We start from the raw sequence: 20,328 nt of genomic DNA, 5'->3' as shown, positions 1-20,328 counted from the left end.
CAGCACAAAGCTAGGAATGAGTCCTTCAGTCTGCAGCACCAGTATCTTTTGAGCTCAGATTCAAAGGAATATAGTGTCTGGATTTTTATTTAATACTATCTTGTTTGAACACGCACATCAACGTCAAGCACAATTTCCAGCGGCATTCACTTGGCAGAAGCTTTGATAAATCTTTGCCTGGATGATGCTATTTCAAAGCGTTGAAACTTTGAACTGCAAAAATTGACTGATCATTATCTGGACCAGCTGAGTTCACATAGGAGGCATCCATCGTTAGCATCCTGTTGTGACATCGAGGTATGTAATCGTACCTAGGGCCGAGGAAACACAAGGGTACTTGTCACAGCTTGAAGAAACAAGAGCACTGTGTACATCTACGCAGAGCTCAAGTGTAGGAGTATAGATGCAGTCAATTAAGGAGTTTGCAAGGCTGAGATGGATGAAAACACACAGATCGCTTAGGGGGACCAAAGAATTGGTGGTTTAAAGAGCCTGTTTTGCTCAGTTCTATGGTGCTTTGAATGTGAGCATCCTTGAGGATTTGGAATAAGCCAAAATGTGGGCTGTAAATAAAAAAAATATATATTCTAATCCAGTTAACATGTCAAACATGGAATGAGGAAGATGTTGCTGGATTATAACTCCCAGTTGGAGCCTAAATTCCCTTCTTAAATTAATCTGGTGAATTCTCTATGGGAAACATTAACGTAGATTTTTCTGCAGATCTTAATTTTCCTCTGGTATATTAATGTGGCCCCTCCACTGTTGTGGATAAAGTTGTGCTCTATCCAGGCTAGATTTTGCAACGTGTTGTGTACCAGACTATACTTAAAGGCAGCTCAGAATCTTCGGCTGCATCAAAACACTGCAATCAGAATTCCAGCTTAGAACCATCATTCTGACGATATCACATTGACATTAAAATAGCTACACTGGATTTCAGTGCCTTTCAAAACATGATTCAGAGTGATTAACTTAACATTCAAAGCTCCAGTGGGAACCTGTGGCTGGACTACAACTCCCATCATCCTTAACCTGTGTCTATGCCGGCTGGAGCAAGAGGGATATGACAACATCTGGAAGGTCACAGGGTCTCCATCATGCTCTAATGCAGGGTTTCCCAAAGTTGGGTCTCCAGTTGTTTTTCTGACTACAGCTCCCATCATCCCTTAACTAGCAGGACCAGTGGTCAGGAACGATGGGAATTGTAGTCCAAAAACAGGGGAGCGACCCAAGTTTGGGAAACCCTGCTCTAATGGGTTAGGACTTGAATACCTGAATGCCTGTCTTCAGCCCAAATATCTCCATTAAAAGGAATTACCATATTTTTCCGTGTATAAGACTATATTTTCTCCCTTTTTTTTCAACTTTAAAATTGGGGGTCGTCTTATACATGGATAGTATATATGGGAGACGGGCAACTGATGGAATCTCCAAAAATAGAGGGCATGTTGTACACGGAAAAATATGGTATTCAGATGCCCCCACCAGGTGGATTCAAATGTATGGCGACCAGGGTGAGGGAGTACTGGCCCCCAATTTGTATGATGCCCTTGTAAGACAACTAAGGGACGCACCAATTCCTGCATCATTTTTCTTGGAGACTTTTAATAATTCTTAAGTTTTGTAATTCTATGTTTTTACTTCCACTGTTTGGAAGGTTGAATTGAAACTGAAATTATTGGTTGCACTTAATTTTTGAGCGTGTTCGGTATAGAAAATAAATAAATAAATAAATAAAAAGATATCTAAGCCATTATTTCATCACTCTGCTACATTTTATCATCTCATTGTAGGCCTATTATTTTGGTATGTTCCCTTGACTATCAATAAAGAAAAGCAACTCATAAATACTTTGAATAAATAAATAAAATCCCAGTGCCAATAAAATCCCAGAGCTGAACTGGGGCGTGAGGAAATTTGCTGATTCAAAACAAAATGTTGAAAATGAACTCTTTAAACCTATTGCGTTAGGTATGTGGGTTGCTTTGCTTCCAGAGAATTATTTGTAGGATGTTGCATTATGTATTTAGCTTTCTTGGCTTCCAAAGAAAAGTGTGTAGGATGTTCGAGTTTCAACATCCCATATTCAACTTATTTATCATTCCTCATGAGGCCTTAAGGGCACAAAGTGTTAGATCATTTAGCTGCAGGAAAGCCAAGGCAATTATAAAGCAATTCACAATATAGTGTCTGGCGTAAACAAGTAATACCGTCATTTAAAATCATTAATATAGTTTGTTTATTTATTTATCCGTCTATCAAATTTAACTATATGCCACCCTCCCTCCCAAGCATAGCCCACAGAGGGGCAAGCATATCTGTAATAAAAACAAAATAAAAACTTGTTTAAAACATTTTTAAAACATCAAAAAACAAAGAAACACAATAAAACATGTAACCAATCAGGCCTTTGGCTGATTCTACAGCCTTTTGAAGGTGTCTGTGAGAAAGGGTGTGTGTGTGTTATTGATTTGATGTTTTGCTTTCGCTATTTCCTAGCAGTTCGAAAGCACGTCAAAGTGCAAGTAGATAAATAGGTACCGCTCTGGCGGGAAGGTAAACGGCTGCTCTGCTGTGGTTCGCCAAAAGCGGCTTATTCATGCTGGCCACATGACCCAGAAGCTGTATGCCAGCTCCCTCGGCCAATAAAGCGAGATGAGCGCCACAACCCCAGAGACGGCCACGACTGGACCTAATGGTCAGGGGTCCCTTTACCCTTTACCTTTATCCTGTATATTATTCTGTGAAACGCCCTGCGATCTTAGGATGAAGGGCGGTATATATAAATCAAATAAATCAAAAACAAATGGCCATTCTTCAATGCTGCTAAGAGAATAGAACTCTGCTGCTTTAAAAAAAAAAATCAGTGTTTTCCTCCCTCCTCTCTCTCTCCCTCTCCCTCTGTGTTCTCACTCTTACTGCAGGCTGAGAAAGCTTTGCTGCTGCTGCTGCTGCTGCTGCTGCAGGCTTCTCGCCCTATCCATAAGGTTGAGTTAGCCAAGGTGGAGGATGGGAGCAGCATGGAACTGTCCCAGCTCCTCAATGAGATCAGGGCAAACTATGAAACGCTCATCACCAGAAGTCAGATAGAGACCATCCTCTCAGCAGGGACCCAGGTAATGATTATATACAGAAAAGCACCTACCCGAATAAGGAGGCAATCCAATGTGTACTCAGTTCCTCTCTCAGCCTCTGTGAGGTACAGTATTTTCTTTTCCAATGCAGCCTTTTTGGGGGGAAAGGGAATCGCAGTGTGTGTGTGTGTTATTCCGTTCTTTCTCCTCTCATACTGCAGTATATCTAGCCCGAAAAACTGCGGGGAAATACATGAAGGTATAAGAGTCGTGTCACCTTGCATCTATCTGTTTATGTAAATAGGATGGCAAAGGTTTTTGTGATTCCCACCCCCTCACCCCAAATGAAATAGTACTCTTGGCTCATTTTGAGATGATTCTTTTTTTGTTGGGGGGGGGGGATAAAGTAGGCATCCTTTAGCAGTTGTGTATAGGAGCCATTTTAAGGTGGGTTAAGATTTCTAGCCACTTTTAAGGTTGTGGGAGCCTGTGCTTTAACCCTCGGGGAAATATTTACGGTGTCCCCCCAGAAAACGAGTGCCGTAGTGTTTTGCAATGCCTTGCCTTGTTCCAGCTCTCGTATTTCTTAAAGGTTATCCGGTCACAATGACACCATTAGACATCCACACAGAAATAAACATCTGTGAATCACAGCTGGACAATTAGTCTGAGTACCGCGACACATCATAAACCGAGATATGTAAGCTAGTTGCAGGCTGAGTTTATCACCCTGCTACACTTTAAATATGGTTATTTCCGAATGTATGGTCCTATTATTATCTCACGGCAGGCTTGCTTCTGGTGTAAGATGATACTACTTGTATGTTCCAGCAGCTTTCAAATCCTGTCCCAAGAGGCTGGGATGGGTTACAACAACTTGTCCTCACAGCAGCCTGATAGGTTAGGCCCAGAGGCACTGACATGCCTGTCCAGAGAGTTTCTCGGCAGAGCAGCAACTTGAACCTGGGTTCCCCACATCTCAATGCACCCAGCTGCTCTGTGCAACATGTATGTGAACCACTGATAGCAACATATGTTGTTGAAAACAAGGGACCCCTGACCATTAGGTATAGTCATGGCTGACTCTGGGGTTGCAGCGCTCATCTCGCTTTATTGGCCGAGGGAGCCAGCGTACAGCTTCCGGGTCATGTGGCCAGCATGACTAAGCCGCTTCTGGCGAACCAGAGCAGCGCACGGAAACGCCGTTTACCTTCCCGCCGGAGCGGTACCTATTTATCTACTTGCACTTTTGACATGCTTTCGGACTGCTAGGTTGGCAGGAGCAGGGACCGAGGAATGGAAGCTCACCCCATCGCAGGGATTCGAACCACCGACCCTCTGATCGGCAAGTCCTAGGCTTTGTGGTTTAACCCACAGCACCACCCGTGTCCTGAAAACAAGGCTTACATACCTATATACCAATGGTCCTGGGTCAACAGAAAAGCTGTAGGATAGGGCAGGGGTGAGGAACTTTCTTCAGGCCTCATACCCTCCAACTGTCCTCATAATTCTGCATCACTATCACTGCTGGGGAGGGGCTATTGTTGGTTTTGCATGTTAAGATTTTTATTAAAGTTTTTCAGGATGCAGACAACCCCTCCCCGTGCAAAGCCCAGCTAGCTCCAGTGCCCACCCTTGACCCCATAACCTCCTTGCCCCCACACCCCTCAACTCCAGCCCCCCACAGGCCTGTCTTCATCCTGCCAGCTACACACACACACCCAGCGCGTGTTCCTGCCCATGGTCTCCTCTAGCCGCCACTTTCTCTTCAGACCTGACCTGGCTCACTTTCTCCTTCTTGTTTTTATTTGGCCTGGTCAACTGGATGGGGACCCACCAGGTTGGAGAGTCGCAGCCTCCCACAATGGGGACGGGGACGTCAGTGTCCCCGTTGCCTCGCTCCCCCTTCTCCTTCTCTACCCGCTACTTGTGCTGCTGATACTCTGCTGGCTGGCCGCTCTAGCTCCCTCGCTCGAACCCAGTGCAAGACTCTTCCTCCCCCCCCCCAACCCACCTACTACAACTCCCAGGAACAGCAGCAAAGGAGGTGACAGAAGAGGAGGTCTCAGTCGGCAACTCTCTCATCCCTGCTTCCCCCAGCATGAAGCCATTTCTGATTAGTGTACTTCAACAAAGATGGGGATTTCGGATTCTGTGTGAGAAAGTGAGAAGCCACAATGGCTTTAGGGTTTTCATGATGGTCCCGGCATTTTCAGGGCAGTTGGAGGCTATGAGGCCACATTCACTCGTGATCAACCGTCGGGGGGCGAGTGGTGCATGCCAGTGAGTCCTTTATCTCTCTCACATGAAATAGCTGAGGAAAGAAGTTTGAGTACAGTGAGAAGGGAGAGACCCTGAAAGGAGTCAAAGTGGCTGTTTTAAAGCATCCCAGCTTCACTCAAACCTCTGCTGATGTTTAAAACTGCCATTTTCCTCTCAGAGTTGCTCCTCGCTTGCTTTACTGACTGCAACACGACCCGTTGTTTAAAACGGCCACTTTTTTCCCCTCACAACGCTACCCCCTTCTCACTGTACTTAAACTTCTCCCTCTTTCATTCCTCAGCTACCTCATGTGAGAGAGACCAAAGAAGGAGAGGTCTCAAATATTCCATTGTAGTGTCACACACTGTATTTCACTCCTGGTGCCATGTGTTGTCTTCAGCATAAAGTTCCAGATTCCGTGTAATAATTTAGAACAGATATTTTATTAATAAGCCATATATGTGCATAAGCCATCAGCTGAACTTAACCTTCCCTAACTGAACAAGCTAACTGACAGCCTTGCTCTTAATAATCTATTTAACTTAAAAGTTAAGTGCGTTTCACAATGGTTCACACGCAAAAGGGGCTGTTATTATAGGAGAGAGGATGAGTCGTGGAAAAGGGGTGGTCCGTGTTCAAGGTCGAGATGAGGAGGGAAAGGGAGTGAAGGTGAAAATGGGGGTGTAAAGGGAGCTGCAAAAAAAAGGAGGGAGAAGGAGGCATGGGAAGGGGGTGAGCATGAAAGCTGGGGCATGAAGTGTCTGCAGAACAGGAGGGGAAAGTAGCTTCATAATCGGATGGAAGGTGGCAAGGGTGCTAAGGCATTGCAATGTGTGGAAGGAGAAAGATGCGTGGGTTTCCCCTGAGGGTGGTTTGTGAGCAAGGGTCAGAGGCACAAAAAGAGGAGCAGGAGGAGGCATGGACATGAAGGTGAAGGTGAAGGTGAAAAGAGGTGCAAAGCAGGGCTACAGAATAAAGGGGAGAAGTGCCTTCAGAAATGGAACTGGAGAGGTGAAAAGTGAGCTTAATAGTTGCATGAGATGGAAAGGGGATTAATGGAAAGGGGAGAGTGGCAGGCCGGGGGGGGGGGGAGGTTGGCAAGTGTAGCCCCTAGTAAAGAACCGTAAGAAGGGACAGCAACTGGAGCCTTGGAGTTGCCCGCCAACAGCATCAAACTGAACAAACATACAGGTCACATTCATCCTCATATCATATTTCATGTTTCTGCCTGGATTGCAAGTATTTTTGTTTTTCTAAATGTGAACCTATATGTATACATATTAATTAGCTGCATATGCAAATTCCATGCATATATTTGACCTCTGTTGTGAGGATGTAGTTCTTGCTGCTGCTGCTTCTTCTTCTTCTTCTTCTTCTTCTTCTTCTTCTTCTTCTTCTTCTTCTTCTTCTTCTTCTTCTTCTTCTGGAAATGCATAAATAACCATCCTAAAGCATGAATTTCTTCTGCATATACCATGAACAGCACAAACCAGGCCTTAGATGACGTCCGCCATGCCTACAGTCACTCCCCTGTTATCTGGGGATGTGTCATGCAAAGGCAATTTGTAATCTGGTAATGACAGAGTACATGCATTTCTTCAGAAGGAACAAAGCTAGGTATTTGTAAAAATATTACCTCAGAAGTATGTGTCAGTAGAAATCCACAACTTATGTCTGAACTAGTTGCCGACGATTATTTTCTAGCAGCCAGATGAGAAGTCAAATTCCAATATGATGCTTCAGCAGTGTTTATGCATTTTCAAACAGGTATCAGATCCATCGGGCTGAATAAAATTATATAGCCCAGGCTTTATCTGGGTTAATAAATACATGAAATTATTATTAGGGGTTTTTTGTTGTTGTTTTTAAACCCATTTAATCTGTGATCCATTTTGCGGCTTTCAGACCATCATTTTCTTTCTTGTTTTTAAGGCTAACCTTTTTTGTCCTACATATATATTATGTATTCTCATTAAAGACTCAAATATTATATATTGTTCACATGTTCTAGTACAAATGGGGGGTGGCTTTTGGCCAGGGGACTATTTTAATTCCCTGCCAATAAATGTAATTACAAAAATGAAGACAGAATGACAAGTTTTTCCAGAAGCACCTTGGGGGGAGAAGAAGCAACATGAGCTTTCTGAATGTCAGATGATGCCTAGTCACTGTTGAAGTGGAGCCATCAAGCATCCTTATCTGGGGTTAATTGTGCAAAGTACCTATTATCCCCCAAAGCCTTTGTAGTGCTATCATATCTATGTCTACTATTGCCTCAGAATTGCTGCCTCCAGAATTGTCCCATAGTACCAAGGGCGCGTCTCATGCAGGGTGGGACAACCGGGTACACCTGTCCTGAACCTCAGAGGGCTAAGTCGGCCTGGGTGTGTGTGCGCCAGGGGCCTGCTGAACTTATGCCATCATACCAAGAATGTCCAATGCCTCCCATGTCCTCAGACAAGCTCTGCACATGCCTGGCCCCATATATTTGATTCCTTGACCAGTGGGCTGTATTTTGTCAGAACTGACCCTCTCTGCAACAACACACCCACTGCAACACATTCCTCCTGTGTAGGTGCATGCCCAGTACTATTAAGGACAGAAAGGCAGTATACAAATGATTTTTTCTTTTAAAAAAAGTAAATACTATCTGGACCGCTATGATGTCACCAAATGTCTCACAGTTCTGTTGTTGGAAGACTTCCCTGCGCTGGCTTAACTCCAATAGGTAGATGAAGAAATGTGAGGTGTTGAAATGACCGTATTTCCTTGAATGTAATCCACACTTTTTTTGGCCAAATTCTGCCGTGAACAATAGGGTGTGCATTAGATTTGATGGTGCATTAGATTTGATTGCAAACTTGCTTGGATGGGGTGATCAAGTTCTGCTGAGTCCGCTTTTTTCCCTTTGGGCACCATGAAAAAAAGACGAGCTCTTGCTAACTGGGAGGTCCGGTCACTCTTTGCCACTCCACTGCCTCCGCTGCCATCCTTGCCACAGGAGGAGGAGAGCCGCCTGGGTCAGCAGAAGCATCTGGAGCCGGGTGAAGTGAGTCGGGGGCATCACAGGAGTTTGCTTGTAGAAACACACTGCCTTTCCCCTCGCCCCGCTCAGCACGCAAGCCGCTGATTCAAGATTGCCCCGTCCTGTGTCCCCCCCCCCCCCAAACAAGGGCTTGGTCTTACCGGTGAACAAGGTGAATGTTGCAGGAACCGGCCTTGTCATGTGAAAAAGAGTCTAGCTGCAGGCATGGGCACAGTAGCCCATTTGCGCTGGGACGGTATTTGAGACAGAAAATGGCGGCTCTCAGGAGAGAAGATTGAACAGGCCTTGGGAGTGCGCTTTTTTCCAATGCGCATTACATTCTCAAGCAAATACCTTTTTGAGTTTCAAGGTTTTGAAAACTAGGGTGTGCATGAGATTTGAATACAGCACACGGGTTAGCAGATTCCTCATGTCATCTGATGTAGGAACTGAGTAGTGTTTCTGAATTATGAACTTAATGATTACTCTGGGATTCAAACCATTTGCCTCCCCCCCCCCCTCCCAGTGATATCCAAGCAACTGATTCATAGACACCTTGACTGTATTTTGAACTTTCTTGAGAAGCTTCGGTGAGTCCTTAAGTCAGCGAGTCCTTAACAGTATATTTCTGCATCCTAGAATTTTCTGGGAAGCCCTTAGAACTTCTCCCTAGTTCCCATTGTAACAAAGCCAAAGTACCATACTTTTCTGTGTATAAGACTATGTTTTTTTCTTTGAGAATCATGCTTAAAAGTGGGGGTCGTCTTATACATGGGTAGTGCATAGGGTGGACGTTTGATTGGTTGCTGCATCAATGGGTGGTGTTGATTGGCTGACCCTCCAGCAGTTGGGTTGATGATTGGCAGCTTCTGCCAGCGATGGGACAGACAGGAGGTGAGAGATTTTCGGCAATCCCCCCCTTAAAAAAACTCAACAACCCCGGGCAATCCTCTGCAAAAAAAAGCTTAACAACTCTGTGACACCCCACCCCCCAATATTCTTAAAGGGGGCAACTTGTACATGGGGGTGTCTTATAGATGGAAAAGTATGGTATATGTGATAGTAATTGAAGTAACTGCATATTCATTCCCTGCCTGCCCACTACTCCATTCCCCCCACCCTCTGTGTCTATTTTAGACTGTAAGAGCTTTGGGGCAAGGACCTCTTTTTTGTAAAGTGCCATGTACAGTGGTACCTCGGGTTACAGATGTTTCAGGTTACAGATGCTTCAGGTTACAGACTCCGCTAACCCAGAAATAGTACCTTGCGTTAAGAACTTTGCTTCAGGATGAGAACAGAAATTGCGCGGTGGCGGCAGCGGGAGGCCCCATTAGCTAAAGTGGTGCCTCAGGTTAAGAACAGTTTCAGGTTAAGAACGGACCTCCAGAACGAATTAAGTTCTTAACCCGAGGTAGCACTGTACTGTATATGGATGACATTTTATAAATAAGCAAACAATATTATGGAGTAACCTCTGGAGTTGTGCCAATGTGTCCTTTGAAACATGCCAAGTCCCTCAACGGGAATTGTGCAATTAGTTCTTCTTGGGTCTTCTTTGAGCTTCAGTGTGTCTGTCTTGGCACATATCAGGTTGAGCTGCATGAAGGCATCTTGGTTTAAGCACTGGTACTAAAGATGCTGTGGTGAATGAAAAACTGGCCTTGTAGCAGCTGCTGAGTTCTTCAGATCCTATCCACAGGAGCCACCATTAAATACAAGAGCAACATTGGCCTTTCTGATGTGTTGGCGACCTTGTACTTGCTGCAGATTGTATGCAGGTAGAACATTCTCTCCCACCCCAATGTTAAGCCTGAAGTTAGGAGAAACACATGGAACGCCATGGCCCAGAGCAATCAGCATTCTGATCACCCTGAAACACTGGATCTATCAAGGATGATGGTGGCTGTAGCCTAACAATACCTGAAGAAACACAGGTTTCCCATCCCTGCAATAAAGAATTGTGGTGGGGGTTGCTTTGCAGTCATCCATAAATTCATCTTAATATTTTAGTATGTAAGGTAGACGGCACACACTCACAGAGCTCTACAGCCCATCTTGTTATATCTAATACAGTGTTTCCCAGATTCGGGTCTGCAGCTGCTTTTGGACTACAGTTCCCATCATCCCTGACCACCAGTCTCGCTAGTGAGGGATTATGGGAGTTGTAGTCCAAAAACAGCCGGAGACCCAAGTTTGGGAAACTCTGCTCTAGCATTTTGTTCTCAGTTTGTAGACAGCAAGTCCCTTCTGATACCATGTCCTGTGTTCAAAGTGGGGTGAGGTGGGTTAGAACATATGCCATTTCTTTTCAGGCAGACCTATGACCACCCCGTCTATTATTATTATTATTATTATTATTATTATTATTATTATTATTGCTTTTGCTCCCACTATGAAACCATTCAACTCCCTTCAGAACCATCTTGTTTCAATGATAGTATAATAAAACGAAGAAGACTTGAATTGTGCACCGGGTGTGCTTTGTTTCAGGAACCTAAGATTCATTTACACAGCCAAATTTGAAATTTTCAGTGTGGGGCATCTTGAACTGATGTGGCCAATGCTTCCTCTTTGCAGCTAGAAGAAGCCACTAGTGAAAGAATGAGCAAAGACGAGGAAGCGCTAAAAGCAGCCAGGGCAGAGCTAAATGAAGCAAGACGCCAGTGGCACCATATGCAGATGGAAATTGATTCTCTCCATGCTGTGGTAAGTCTGATTGAGCAGCTGGGCTGTCTGTGCAGAGAGGAGGTGAAATTGCTTGCTGTTTTCCCTTGGGCTCACAGTATCCAAGGTAACTTTACAGACCCCATTTTCCAGGGACATCCCTGATTTAGAGAAGTCGGTTTCTGATTTGATCCTGGAATGTCCCACTTTTCCTTAGGATGTCCCTATTTTCATTGGAGAAATGTTGGAGGGTATGGAGCAGGGGTCTGCAACCCGCGGCTCCGGAGCCGCATGTGGCTCTTTTACACCTTTGCCGCGGCTCTGGGGCGGATACTAGCAAGGGGAGGAGGCGCATTGTGCGCCCCGACACTCCCCACTGTGGCGGGCGCTGTATTGGCTGTGACGCCGCATGGGGGCGGTGCGTGCGTTAGTCATGCACCGTCCCGACGTCACCTTCCCGCCCGCCCGCTACATTGTAAGGGGCATGTACACTGGTCACTGCATTGAAAGGGGACATGTACGCTGGTCACTGTTTTGAAGGGTAGTGAAGATCACACACACACAAAAAGGTAACTTGTTAATTTAATGTTTATTTCTATGAGGAGGAGTAATTCTGAGGGGTCAAACAAAGAAATAATAAAAAAGTGACAAAAAAGTTATTTTTATAATGACGAGTTTTGCGGCTCCCAGTTTTTTTTTCTTCAGAAACGGGTCCAAGTGGCTCTTTTTGTCTTAAAGGTTGCAGACCCCTGGTATGGAGTTATCCGACCTCCAAGCCGACTGAAGGCAATCCTGTATAGGGAAGTGTTTTTTAATGTTTTATTATGTTTTGATATATGTTGTAAGCTTCCCAGAGTGGCTGGGGCAGCCCAGTAAGATGTGTGGGGTATAAATAGTAAAATTATCATTATGGAGTGGGACGTCCCTATTTTCATTGGAGAAATCTTGGAGGGTATGGCTTTATCTCTACCATTCCCAGCACTGTAGGCTGGGTCTGAGGTGAGCCTGGAATAAGACAGGAGTCAGGAAGAACAAAGGCAGCAAAAAGGGTCAAACAATAAGCTAGAAGTCAGGACCAGTTTACTTCATGGCTAGATCATAGCTTACTGTATCAGGAACTCATATAGGGTGCTCCTGCCAGGCAACCCCAATAATTCAGTCTGCTGCTGCATCTCTCTTCCGACTTTTATTCCTGATTTGTTGCTGCCTCCTTAGTCTACGGTGCCTACTACCTGTGATAAGTTCTATTTTCTTGTCACCTGGATTGTGAAAAGGATGGCCTGGGAGGAGATTGGCAAGGGAAAGGTCACATGGAGAAATGGGAAATGGAACCCATAATCCTCTATTGTTATCAGACAGCAACAGCAGCATTGTGGGAAAGGGAAACAATATTGTGGGATCTCCATAGTCAAATCCATTAGGACAGGCATAGGCAAACTCGGCCCTCCAGATGTTTTGGAACTACAACTCCCATCATCCCTAGCCAACAGGACCAGTGGTCAGGGGTGATGGGAGTTGTAGTCTCGAAACATCTGGAGGGCCGAGTTTGCCTATGCCTGCATTAGGACATGGGTGACTTCCCACAGCAAGCATGACCTTGTGCCATGCCCCTAGGGCACCCATTTTGTGATTGGCGCCCACAGTACTTTCTCAAAATTCAAAATGTTTCCACTGGTCGCTGAAGGTTGGCAATTCCTGCATTAATAGATCTGATTCCTGTAGCCAAATATCTGCAATCAACCCTGATTGAATTTAACTACAGTGGAACCTCAGTTTTTGAATGTAATCCGTTCTGGAAGACCGTTTGACTTCCAAAACATTTGAAAACTGAAAACTCAATCACTGGCGGAGGAAGAGGAGTGTGGAGGGAACGCACCACCCCCAGCAGCACGATCCCGGTGGGATGCCATCATGGCTTTCCCCCGCCCATGCTGGGTGCCACGCCCCCTCAGGCGGCATGCCACGCCTCCAGGACACGCGCCAGCCACGCCCCCACCTGCTCTCCACCGCCCAGTGCCGGAGCATGAAGCTCCGCCACTGAACTAAATACGGAAGCCTCAATACAATAGGGAAACTCAAAACGTAGCACGTTCAGCTTCTGAAAATAGTTCAAAAACCAGAACAGTTACTTCCAGGTTTTCAGTGTTCAAAAACTGAAACCTTCGCCTTCCGAGACGATCGAAAACCAAGGTTCCACTGTTTTATATTGCTCAGAATATAAAGGTTTGTGACAAATACTGATTTTATTAGTTTGAATTTAATTTGAAATGTAAAGTTGATTGTGTATGTGTGTTTTTTAAAAGTTATTTATCCCCTCCCTTGTGTTTTTTAATGGCCCTGGGCTTTTTAGAAGTACATTCAGGAATTGAAACCAGTAATCTAATTTAACAGGAAAAGGGTCTGGAAAATGCTCTGCGCACCACAGAACAGCGGTACCAGACCCAACTGAAGCACCTGGAAGCAGAGATTGAAGGCCTGGAGAGAGAGCTACACAAAGTGCGGCAAGGGATTGAAAAGCAGCTGCAGCAACACGAAATATTACTAAACACTAAGATGAGGCTTGAGCAAGAAATAGCTACGTACCGCAGTCTGCTGGAGAGGGAGGAGAAGAGGTACCCACATACAGTCCTCAAATACCTAGAGCAGGGGTCAGCAAACTTTTTCAGCAGGGGGCCGGTCCACTGTCCCTCAGACCTTGTGGGGGGCCGGACTATTGGGGGGGGGGGATTATGCAAGAGCACCACAAGCCACGGTGGCTGCTTACCTGTGTCTCGCGAGTGGCAGGGGATGGTGGCAGTGGCAGGACACTGAGTGGTGCGCAAAAGGGCACTGGAGAGGGGCTACTTAAAATGGCGGCTGCTCGAGCGCTGCTGCTGCTGGCACCAACAAATCCCAGCCCCCTTCCTCCTCTAGGCAGGGCGGGGAGAAGCCAGGAGGGAGGAGGCGCCGGCACCGCTGCCGTGTGAGGGAGAGGGAGGGAGAGGGAAAGAACGCACATGCTGGCAATCCACGCGGCAATTCCCGGACCGTTCGTGGGCCTTATCCAGAAGGCAATAGGGTCTGATCCAGCCTGCGGGCCTTAGTTTGCCGACACATGACCTATAGCATAGCCAGGGTTCTATGGCTAGTAAAAGTTATCTTTGTTTGTTTTCTTGCTTGCTTGCTTGCCTAGATTTATACCCCACTTCCTGCCTAAAATTCTTGACATGTTTAGCTTCTGAAAATAGTTCAACAACCAGAACAGTTACTTCCAGGTTTTCAGTGTTCAAAAACTGTGGCAGATCCAAGGTGATTTAGCTGGGAAGTGGACCAAAGCATTTTCATTGGTTGCCTAGCCCATATATTAAAAATGCACTCAGAATATACTCACACAATAGTTCGTTCAAGGCAATCTGGTGGGTGAGAGATGGAGAGCTTGAAAGTTTCTGCAATCACCTTTGTATTATAGGAAACTCTTAATTAACCTAAGAAACCTTCTATTGTGGCAGATTTTCCATTCAAGCATGTGGCACAAGTGTTTTAACCATTTCAGCTTCATAAGCCAATACTGTATAAAGTGGTGCCTCGCAAGACGAAAATAATCCGTTCCGCGAGTCTCTTCATCTAGCGGTTTTTTCGTCTTGCGAAGCAACCCTATTAGCGGCTTAGGGGATTAGCGCTATTAGCGGTTTAGCAGCTATTAAAGGCTTAGCGGCTTAGCGGCTAAAAGGCTATTAGCGCCTTAGCGGCTTAGAAAAAGGGGGGGAAGCGAAAAAAATCGCAAGACTCGCAAGATGTTTCCGTCTTGCGAAGCAAGCCCATAGGGAAAATTGTCTTGCGAAGTGCATCGAAAAACGGAAAACTCTTTCGTCTAGTGGGTTTTTCGTCTTGCGAGGCATTCGTCTTGCGGGGCACCACTGTATACAGTATGTTGCATCCAGTCCAGACCGTTGTCTCCATAGAGGAAAGAAACAGCATATGAAACAGCCCTGAGCTAACTCTACCCTCATAGAGATTGCCACATGCTTGTATACTGGACAGGCAGAAGGTCTAAAGTGTCATGCTGCAGACCAAACAAGTTCAGTCGGGACTGCTCAACCCACAGAGCTCACCCGCTGCAAATGTTCATGGTATCTGTTTCTCTAGAACAGGGATGGGCAATAGGTAGATCAAAATCTGCTGCTATTTCTTCAGGCAATTCACAGTCAATCGATAAGTGTTCCCGATTCTGAATTGTCGAAAAGCAGCAGCAGTTAAAAAAACCTAAATCAGGTTTATCCAATGTATGTTTGCGGGGAAACCAGGAAGCTCTTGTATGAAAGGACTTTTGAGCTCAGTTCTGTTACTGAAAGCAGATTCCTGGATTTAATTTGTGCTCTGCCCCTTTATTCCAAGTGTACGTCAGCACAACAACCCCCCAACTATTATTATAGTTGGTGGGTTGGTGGATATCGAAACCTGATATCCACCAACAAAACAAAAAATATCCAGCAAGCCTGAAGTCTGGCAGCCCCCGATTTAGAAGGCTCTAACCATGAGCAGGCCTATTCTACATTCTTACAGTTTCTTCCTCTTTTTCTTTCAAGGTTTTATCGTTCTGCGTGCCAAGACAGAAAAGGTGACAAAAAGCGCACCACTAGCCAAATAGCGTTTATCTTACCTTCATGTGAGTTTTCTTAAGACCTGGAATTAACATAAAAAGACAGCACACCATTTAGGCAAAGCTGAATGTGAATCAGAACTTACAGGAGTTTAAGAAAATAACCCACTGGAAAATAAGAGGCAACTCTAATTTTGGAAACTTCAAATGGGCAGAATAGGTTGGGCTAGGTGATCACAATGTGTGGCACCTATTCTGAACCATTTGCTTTGGTTATCGGTGGGTTCCCAGGCTCATCTCAAAGTGATGGTGCTGACCTTTAAAAACCTGTTTATTTCAGGCCACTCCCCAACCCCCAACCCCTAATTTGGGGCTCTATTTCATGGGCCATTTAAAAATATGTAGCTTTGTACTGTTATTTAGATTGCCTGGTGTTGCTTTGAATTGTGTTGCATTTCCAGGATACGTAAGCCGTTTTGTGTGAGCTATGCAGGGCATAACTAACACGCTATACAGTCGTACCTTGGTTTTCGAACAGCTTAGTTCTCGAACGTTTTGGCTCCCAGACGCCGTCAACTCGGAAGTGACTGTTCTGGTTTGCAAACTATTTTTGGAAGCCAAACCTCCGATGGGGCTTCCCCAGCTTCCGATTGGCTGCAGGAGCTTCCTGCAGCCAATCAGAAGCCGCACTTTGGTTTCAGAATGTTTTGGAAGTCAAAGAGACCTCTGGAACGGATTCCATTCAACTTCCAAGGTACAACTGTATAGCAATTCACACTGTGGTTGGTTGGTTGGTTGGTTGGTTGGTTGGTTGGTTGGTTGGTTGGTTACAACTATGTTCAGGCTGTCCCATTCAATATGACTCTTCTAATCCCTCATTTGGCTCCTTGGACTACACAAGGAATTCCTTACAAACACATAACCTCCTCTTCTCCGAACACCGAACATCCCCTTATGATCAACTAATTACAGTTTCTCATTTTCTAATTGGACCGGGGGGAAAGTCATATATGGTTACTGATTCCTGTTCCTGCATAACAGTGAAAATTGCATTTTCTTTTCTGTTTTCATTTATACAGCAAGTGAGCTAAAGGCGCACGAGATTGAAAAAGTGGAAATACTGACAAAGCAAGCAGTCTTAAATGGAAACGTTGCAAAAGAGAGCGCAGAGGCTTGTGGAACGATACAGTAAGTGAAACTGAACAGCGCAGAGCGCTTACAAGTAATAAGGAAATGTTCTCTGAGGCGGGTTGAGCTTAGGACCTTTGGGGGGGGGCAACTAATACTACCACCTCCATCCACAAGAGACAAAATCCGCCAGAAAAATATCCTGCAGAAGTTTAACGCAGTGAGTGGGAAATGCGCAAGGCATTGGCAATGCGGAACATTTGCCAGTTAAAGTAGCTACCTCACCTTGCTTCATAGTAGGGATGCTTCTGATCAAGCACCCTGTATCATCTTGTTTTCAGACAACATAGGGGTACCCAGTGTGGATGGCTTAAGGTCCACTGTGGGTTGTTTTGGGATTATTGGTTGTGGTTTGTTTGAGGGAAGCAAACCACAGTACACAGTCTGAATGACAACCAATCCCAGTTATAGTGGTTTGTTTCTCCCATAGCTATTGGAAACGAACAAGGCAAGTGAAAATCGCAGATTCATAGTAAACCATTAACTAACCTGATGTTTACCAAGAAATGCAAACTAGGCCAATGAGTGATGGACTATTTATTCAGATGTCTCACTGTGTTCAATAGCGGTCTACATCCATACCATACCATACTATACATTCAGAACACATTTAAAGCCCATCACACGCACACCCCGCCAAAATCCCGGGAACTGTAGTTTACCTTCTTACAGGGCTACAGTTCCCAGTATTCTTTGGGGGGAACCATATGTTTTAAATGTGCTTTAAATTTTTAGTGTTGATGTGTCCTGTATATAGGACTGGAGCCCAAATGTTAAAAGGCATCCACAGAGGCATATAGCTTCAAAACAAAACAAAAGCAACCATTGGTACTAAAGGGAACCTAAAAACTCAGTGATGTGCTGACACTTTCGGATGATTTTACCCAGAATTCATGGGTATTCACACTGAGAACTAAGGAAGAGGCAACGCAACTGATCAAAGATTGGGTTGCAGAGGTGGAACTAAGGTTCTCCACCAAGGTGCAGGGATTCCAGAGTGATCGATGTGCAGAGTTTACTGGGTCTGCTCTGCAGAAATTCTTTCGCCAGAGAGGGATACGTCACAAGGTGACTTCTCCTCAGGAGAGGGGGGTGTGTGGTGTGGAGAGAATCAGAACTTCTTAACCCTGTATCAATGCAGATCCTTAAATCGGTGTTGCTTAGTTCAACAGAATTTCTCTCCGCCTTCTGTCCTGAAGAAGGTTCTGAGAGCAGATTTCCATGGGTATCTTTCTTTCCATAGTATGAAATCCTCGTTGATCGTTTTTCTAGGGCTGCACTTCAGCTTGGCATAAGTTCATGTGTAGCAAATTGGGCCCCTTTTATTTTACAAGTAAAAAACTGCAGAAAGGTTGCAACTTGCCATCATGTTTCCTGAGGGATACAGATTTTGAAACCAGCCCCTGTATTTCAGCTGACTAAACAAAAACTCTGTGTGTGGTCGGGTCAAGCCATTTCCCATCACTTTGTGAAATCCTAGCTTGAAGGTCTGTTCCACACTCATTCATCAGTATAATGTTTAATTTATTGTTTCAGGACGGAGAAAGTAGATGAAGTGATTAAAGAATGGGAAGGCTCTTTCTTTAAAGACAACCCTCGCTTAAGGAAAAAATCAGTTTCTTTGCGGTTTGATCTCCACTTGGCAGCCACAGATGAAGGTTGCTTACAGACTAAACAGAAAGGCTTGCCTGATATCGAAGTGAGATTGGTTATGAGGCGCTCTTGCAGTATCCCATCCATCAAAACCTAAATCTGCATCACACTTACCCAAAGATTATTCATGGATGGGTTTCAGAAATAAATGGCAGTATGGACCCAGGTGGACCACATGATTGTCTCCTGTCTATCAATACTAGGAGTATATTCTTTCAGCTAATATATATTCCTATAATCCTGTAATTATTGTGAAGATGGCTCATGCGTCTATATGAGAGGAAGTTACGGGAATCCTGACAAACAGAATTCCTGTTAGTTAAAACGCCTGATGAAATACCTCTCCCGCCTTTATTTTCCTCCAGAGAAGAATTATTTATTTTTATAATTTTCATCAGTTCAATGTTTAATGGGTTCAAAGACTTGTCTCTGCAGAACTAAACATCTACATTTGAAAGGACTTCCTCTGTCACAGGATTATAAGTGATTATAACTTGTCTGTAGTCATTTTTATCTCCGTCATTTTATATATTTTCACCAACACCCCTTAGTCACGGTTACCTCCCAAGAACTTGTAATACAAAAGCTTCAAGAGGGCAAATAGGCCTCAAGCCATTTAACTCCAAAGTAGTACAATTAACACTCACTGTGAAACTCACTGCCCTTGTTCTGTCAGAATGGGTAGATAATTTTTCACTTACCTGAGATTCTATATTCCACCATAGCTGGATTTCTTCCAACAGATAAACCATGAAAATATTTCCTGGAGTTAGTTTAAAATCTGATTTAAGCCATACCTTAAATAATGGCATTGGTACTCTTATGGACTTTTGTGAGGTTAAGCTCAGGTGAGGCTGCAACTGAGGCAATAATAATTTCACCACTAGAAACATGTTCAAACTGCCTCTGACTGCTGCCTCTCATTGCTCAGTCCCTACTGGCCAAAGTGGCTTGCTTCCGATCGGCTCAAGTCTTTCCTAGTGTGCCCAAGCCACCAGAGAGATACCCTAATGGGCAAGAATGTGTAGGTTCTTGTCGAAAACATGAGAATACAGCCATCAGAAAGCTATTTGAGCTATCCATTGCATGGGCCATATAAATTATTTTTGAGTACAGTACGTTTCTTGCTGGCCTTTCACTGTGACTTGGAATTTTAGTAAGTGAAAGACTTCCTTAAAAGGAATGGACAGTTCCAGTACTGGGTTATTGGGTTTTTCCAGACCAGGCGATTATTTCATACATGTTTTATTACTTTTCTCCTTCGCCCCAAAAGATGCTATGCAAGTAAAATGTTTTCTGTATCGATTTTGCAAATTCCTGCCAGCTCATGAATGCTGTATATTTTCTTGTTGTCTCGATAGCTTGAAATCATGATTTCGAGCCCCGCATTGGGCAAAAGCTTCCTGCGTTGCAGGGGGTTGGACTAGATGACCCCCATGGTCCCTTCCAACTCTGCGATTCTGTGAATCATGACTTCCTTGAACCCAGTGGCAAAACTCTTGATTTCAATACATCCAGGGCTTCAGCTGCTATGTTGTAGTTATTACAGTAGCAGGGATGAAGGTATCTTAAGTTTAACAGTTACTTTATGATCTACGTGCCTATATTATTCTTATTCTTATTTAATTTATTACTTGTGTTTCGTCCTAAGCTCCCAGGGCAGGTTGCAACATTACGACACAGTATTAAAAACTGTTTCAAACAATTTAACCATTGCAGAAATAAGGTGAGTCCTTAAAATAAACATCTCAAAAGCCAGGGCAAAGAGGTACATCTAGCATTTGCTAGAAGCTGTATAAAGAAGGTGCCAGACACAAGGAGTTTTGCAATTTAGGTCACAGCTGCCCCTGAGCATCTGAAGGTGGAAGAAATACCAAGAT

The 20,328-nt window shown here is 44.5% G+C and overlaps 1 protein-coding gene and 1 long non-coding RNA gene across 3 annotated transcripts; one reads left to right on the top strand and one right to left on the bottom strand.

Moving 5' to 3' along the window:
- Positions 1-71: 71 nt before the first annotated feature.
- On the bottom strand, positions 72-3,325 carry LOC114581899 (uncharacterized). Its single transcript, XR_013390415.1, has 2 exons — positions 3,149-3,325; positions 72-311 (listed from the first exon to the last, which is right to left on the bottom strand). It is a non-coding gene; the product is annotated as an uncharacterized LOC114581899 (long non-coding RNA).
- KRT222 (keratin 222) lies at positions 2,918-18,624 on the top strand. 2 transcript variants are annotated; one of them, XM_028702601.2, is made up of 6 exons: positions 2,918-3,119; positions 10,942-11,070; positions 13,420-13,640; positions 15,594-15,673; positions 16,687-16,795; positions 18,332-18,624. In XM_028702601.2, exons 1-6 carry the CDS (start codon positions 3,024-3,026, stop codon positions 18,543-18,545), a joined length of 849 nt encoding a protein of 282 aa, XP_028558434.1. In that variant the 5' UTR covers positions 2,918-3,023; the 3' UTR covers positions 18,546-18,624. The 2 variants fall into 2 exon arrangements, with proteins under 2 accessions (XP_028558434.1, XP_028558435.1); XM_028702602.2 differs by having other exon boundaries at positions 3,069-3,202.
- Positions 18,625-20,328: the final 1,704 nt, after the last annotated feature.

Source organism: Podarcis muralis, chromosome 13, assembly GCF_964188315.1.
Source record: "Podarcis muralis chromosome 13, rPodMur119.hap1.1, whole genome shotgun sequence".
In the NCBI taxonomy this organism is placed as follows: domain Eukaryota; kingdom Metazoa; phylum Chordata; class Lepidosauria; order Squamata; family Lacertidae; genus Podarcis; species Podarcis muralis.
The sequence above is the reverse complement of the archived record's forward strand: the minus strand, read 5'-3'. Positions and strand labels throughout refer to the sequence as shown.

Excerpts from the sequence above, each read along its gene's own strand:
- KRT222 (XM_028702601.2), top strand. The coding sequence starts at position 3,024 with ATGGAACTGTCCCAGCTCCTCAATGAGATCAGGGCAAACTATGAAACG. Across the intron at positions 3,120-10,941 it reads TCCTCTCAGCAGGGACCCAG|CTAGAAGAAGCCACTAGTGA; the intron begins GTAATGATTATA and ends TCCTCTTTGCAG. Across the intron at positions 16,796-18,331 it reads GAGGCTTGTGGAACGATACA|GACGGAGAAAGTAGATGAAG; the intron begins GTAAGTGAAACT and ends TTATTGTTTCAG.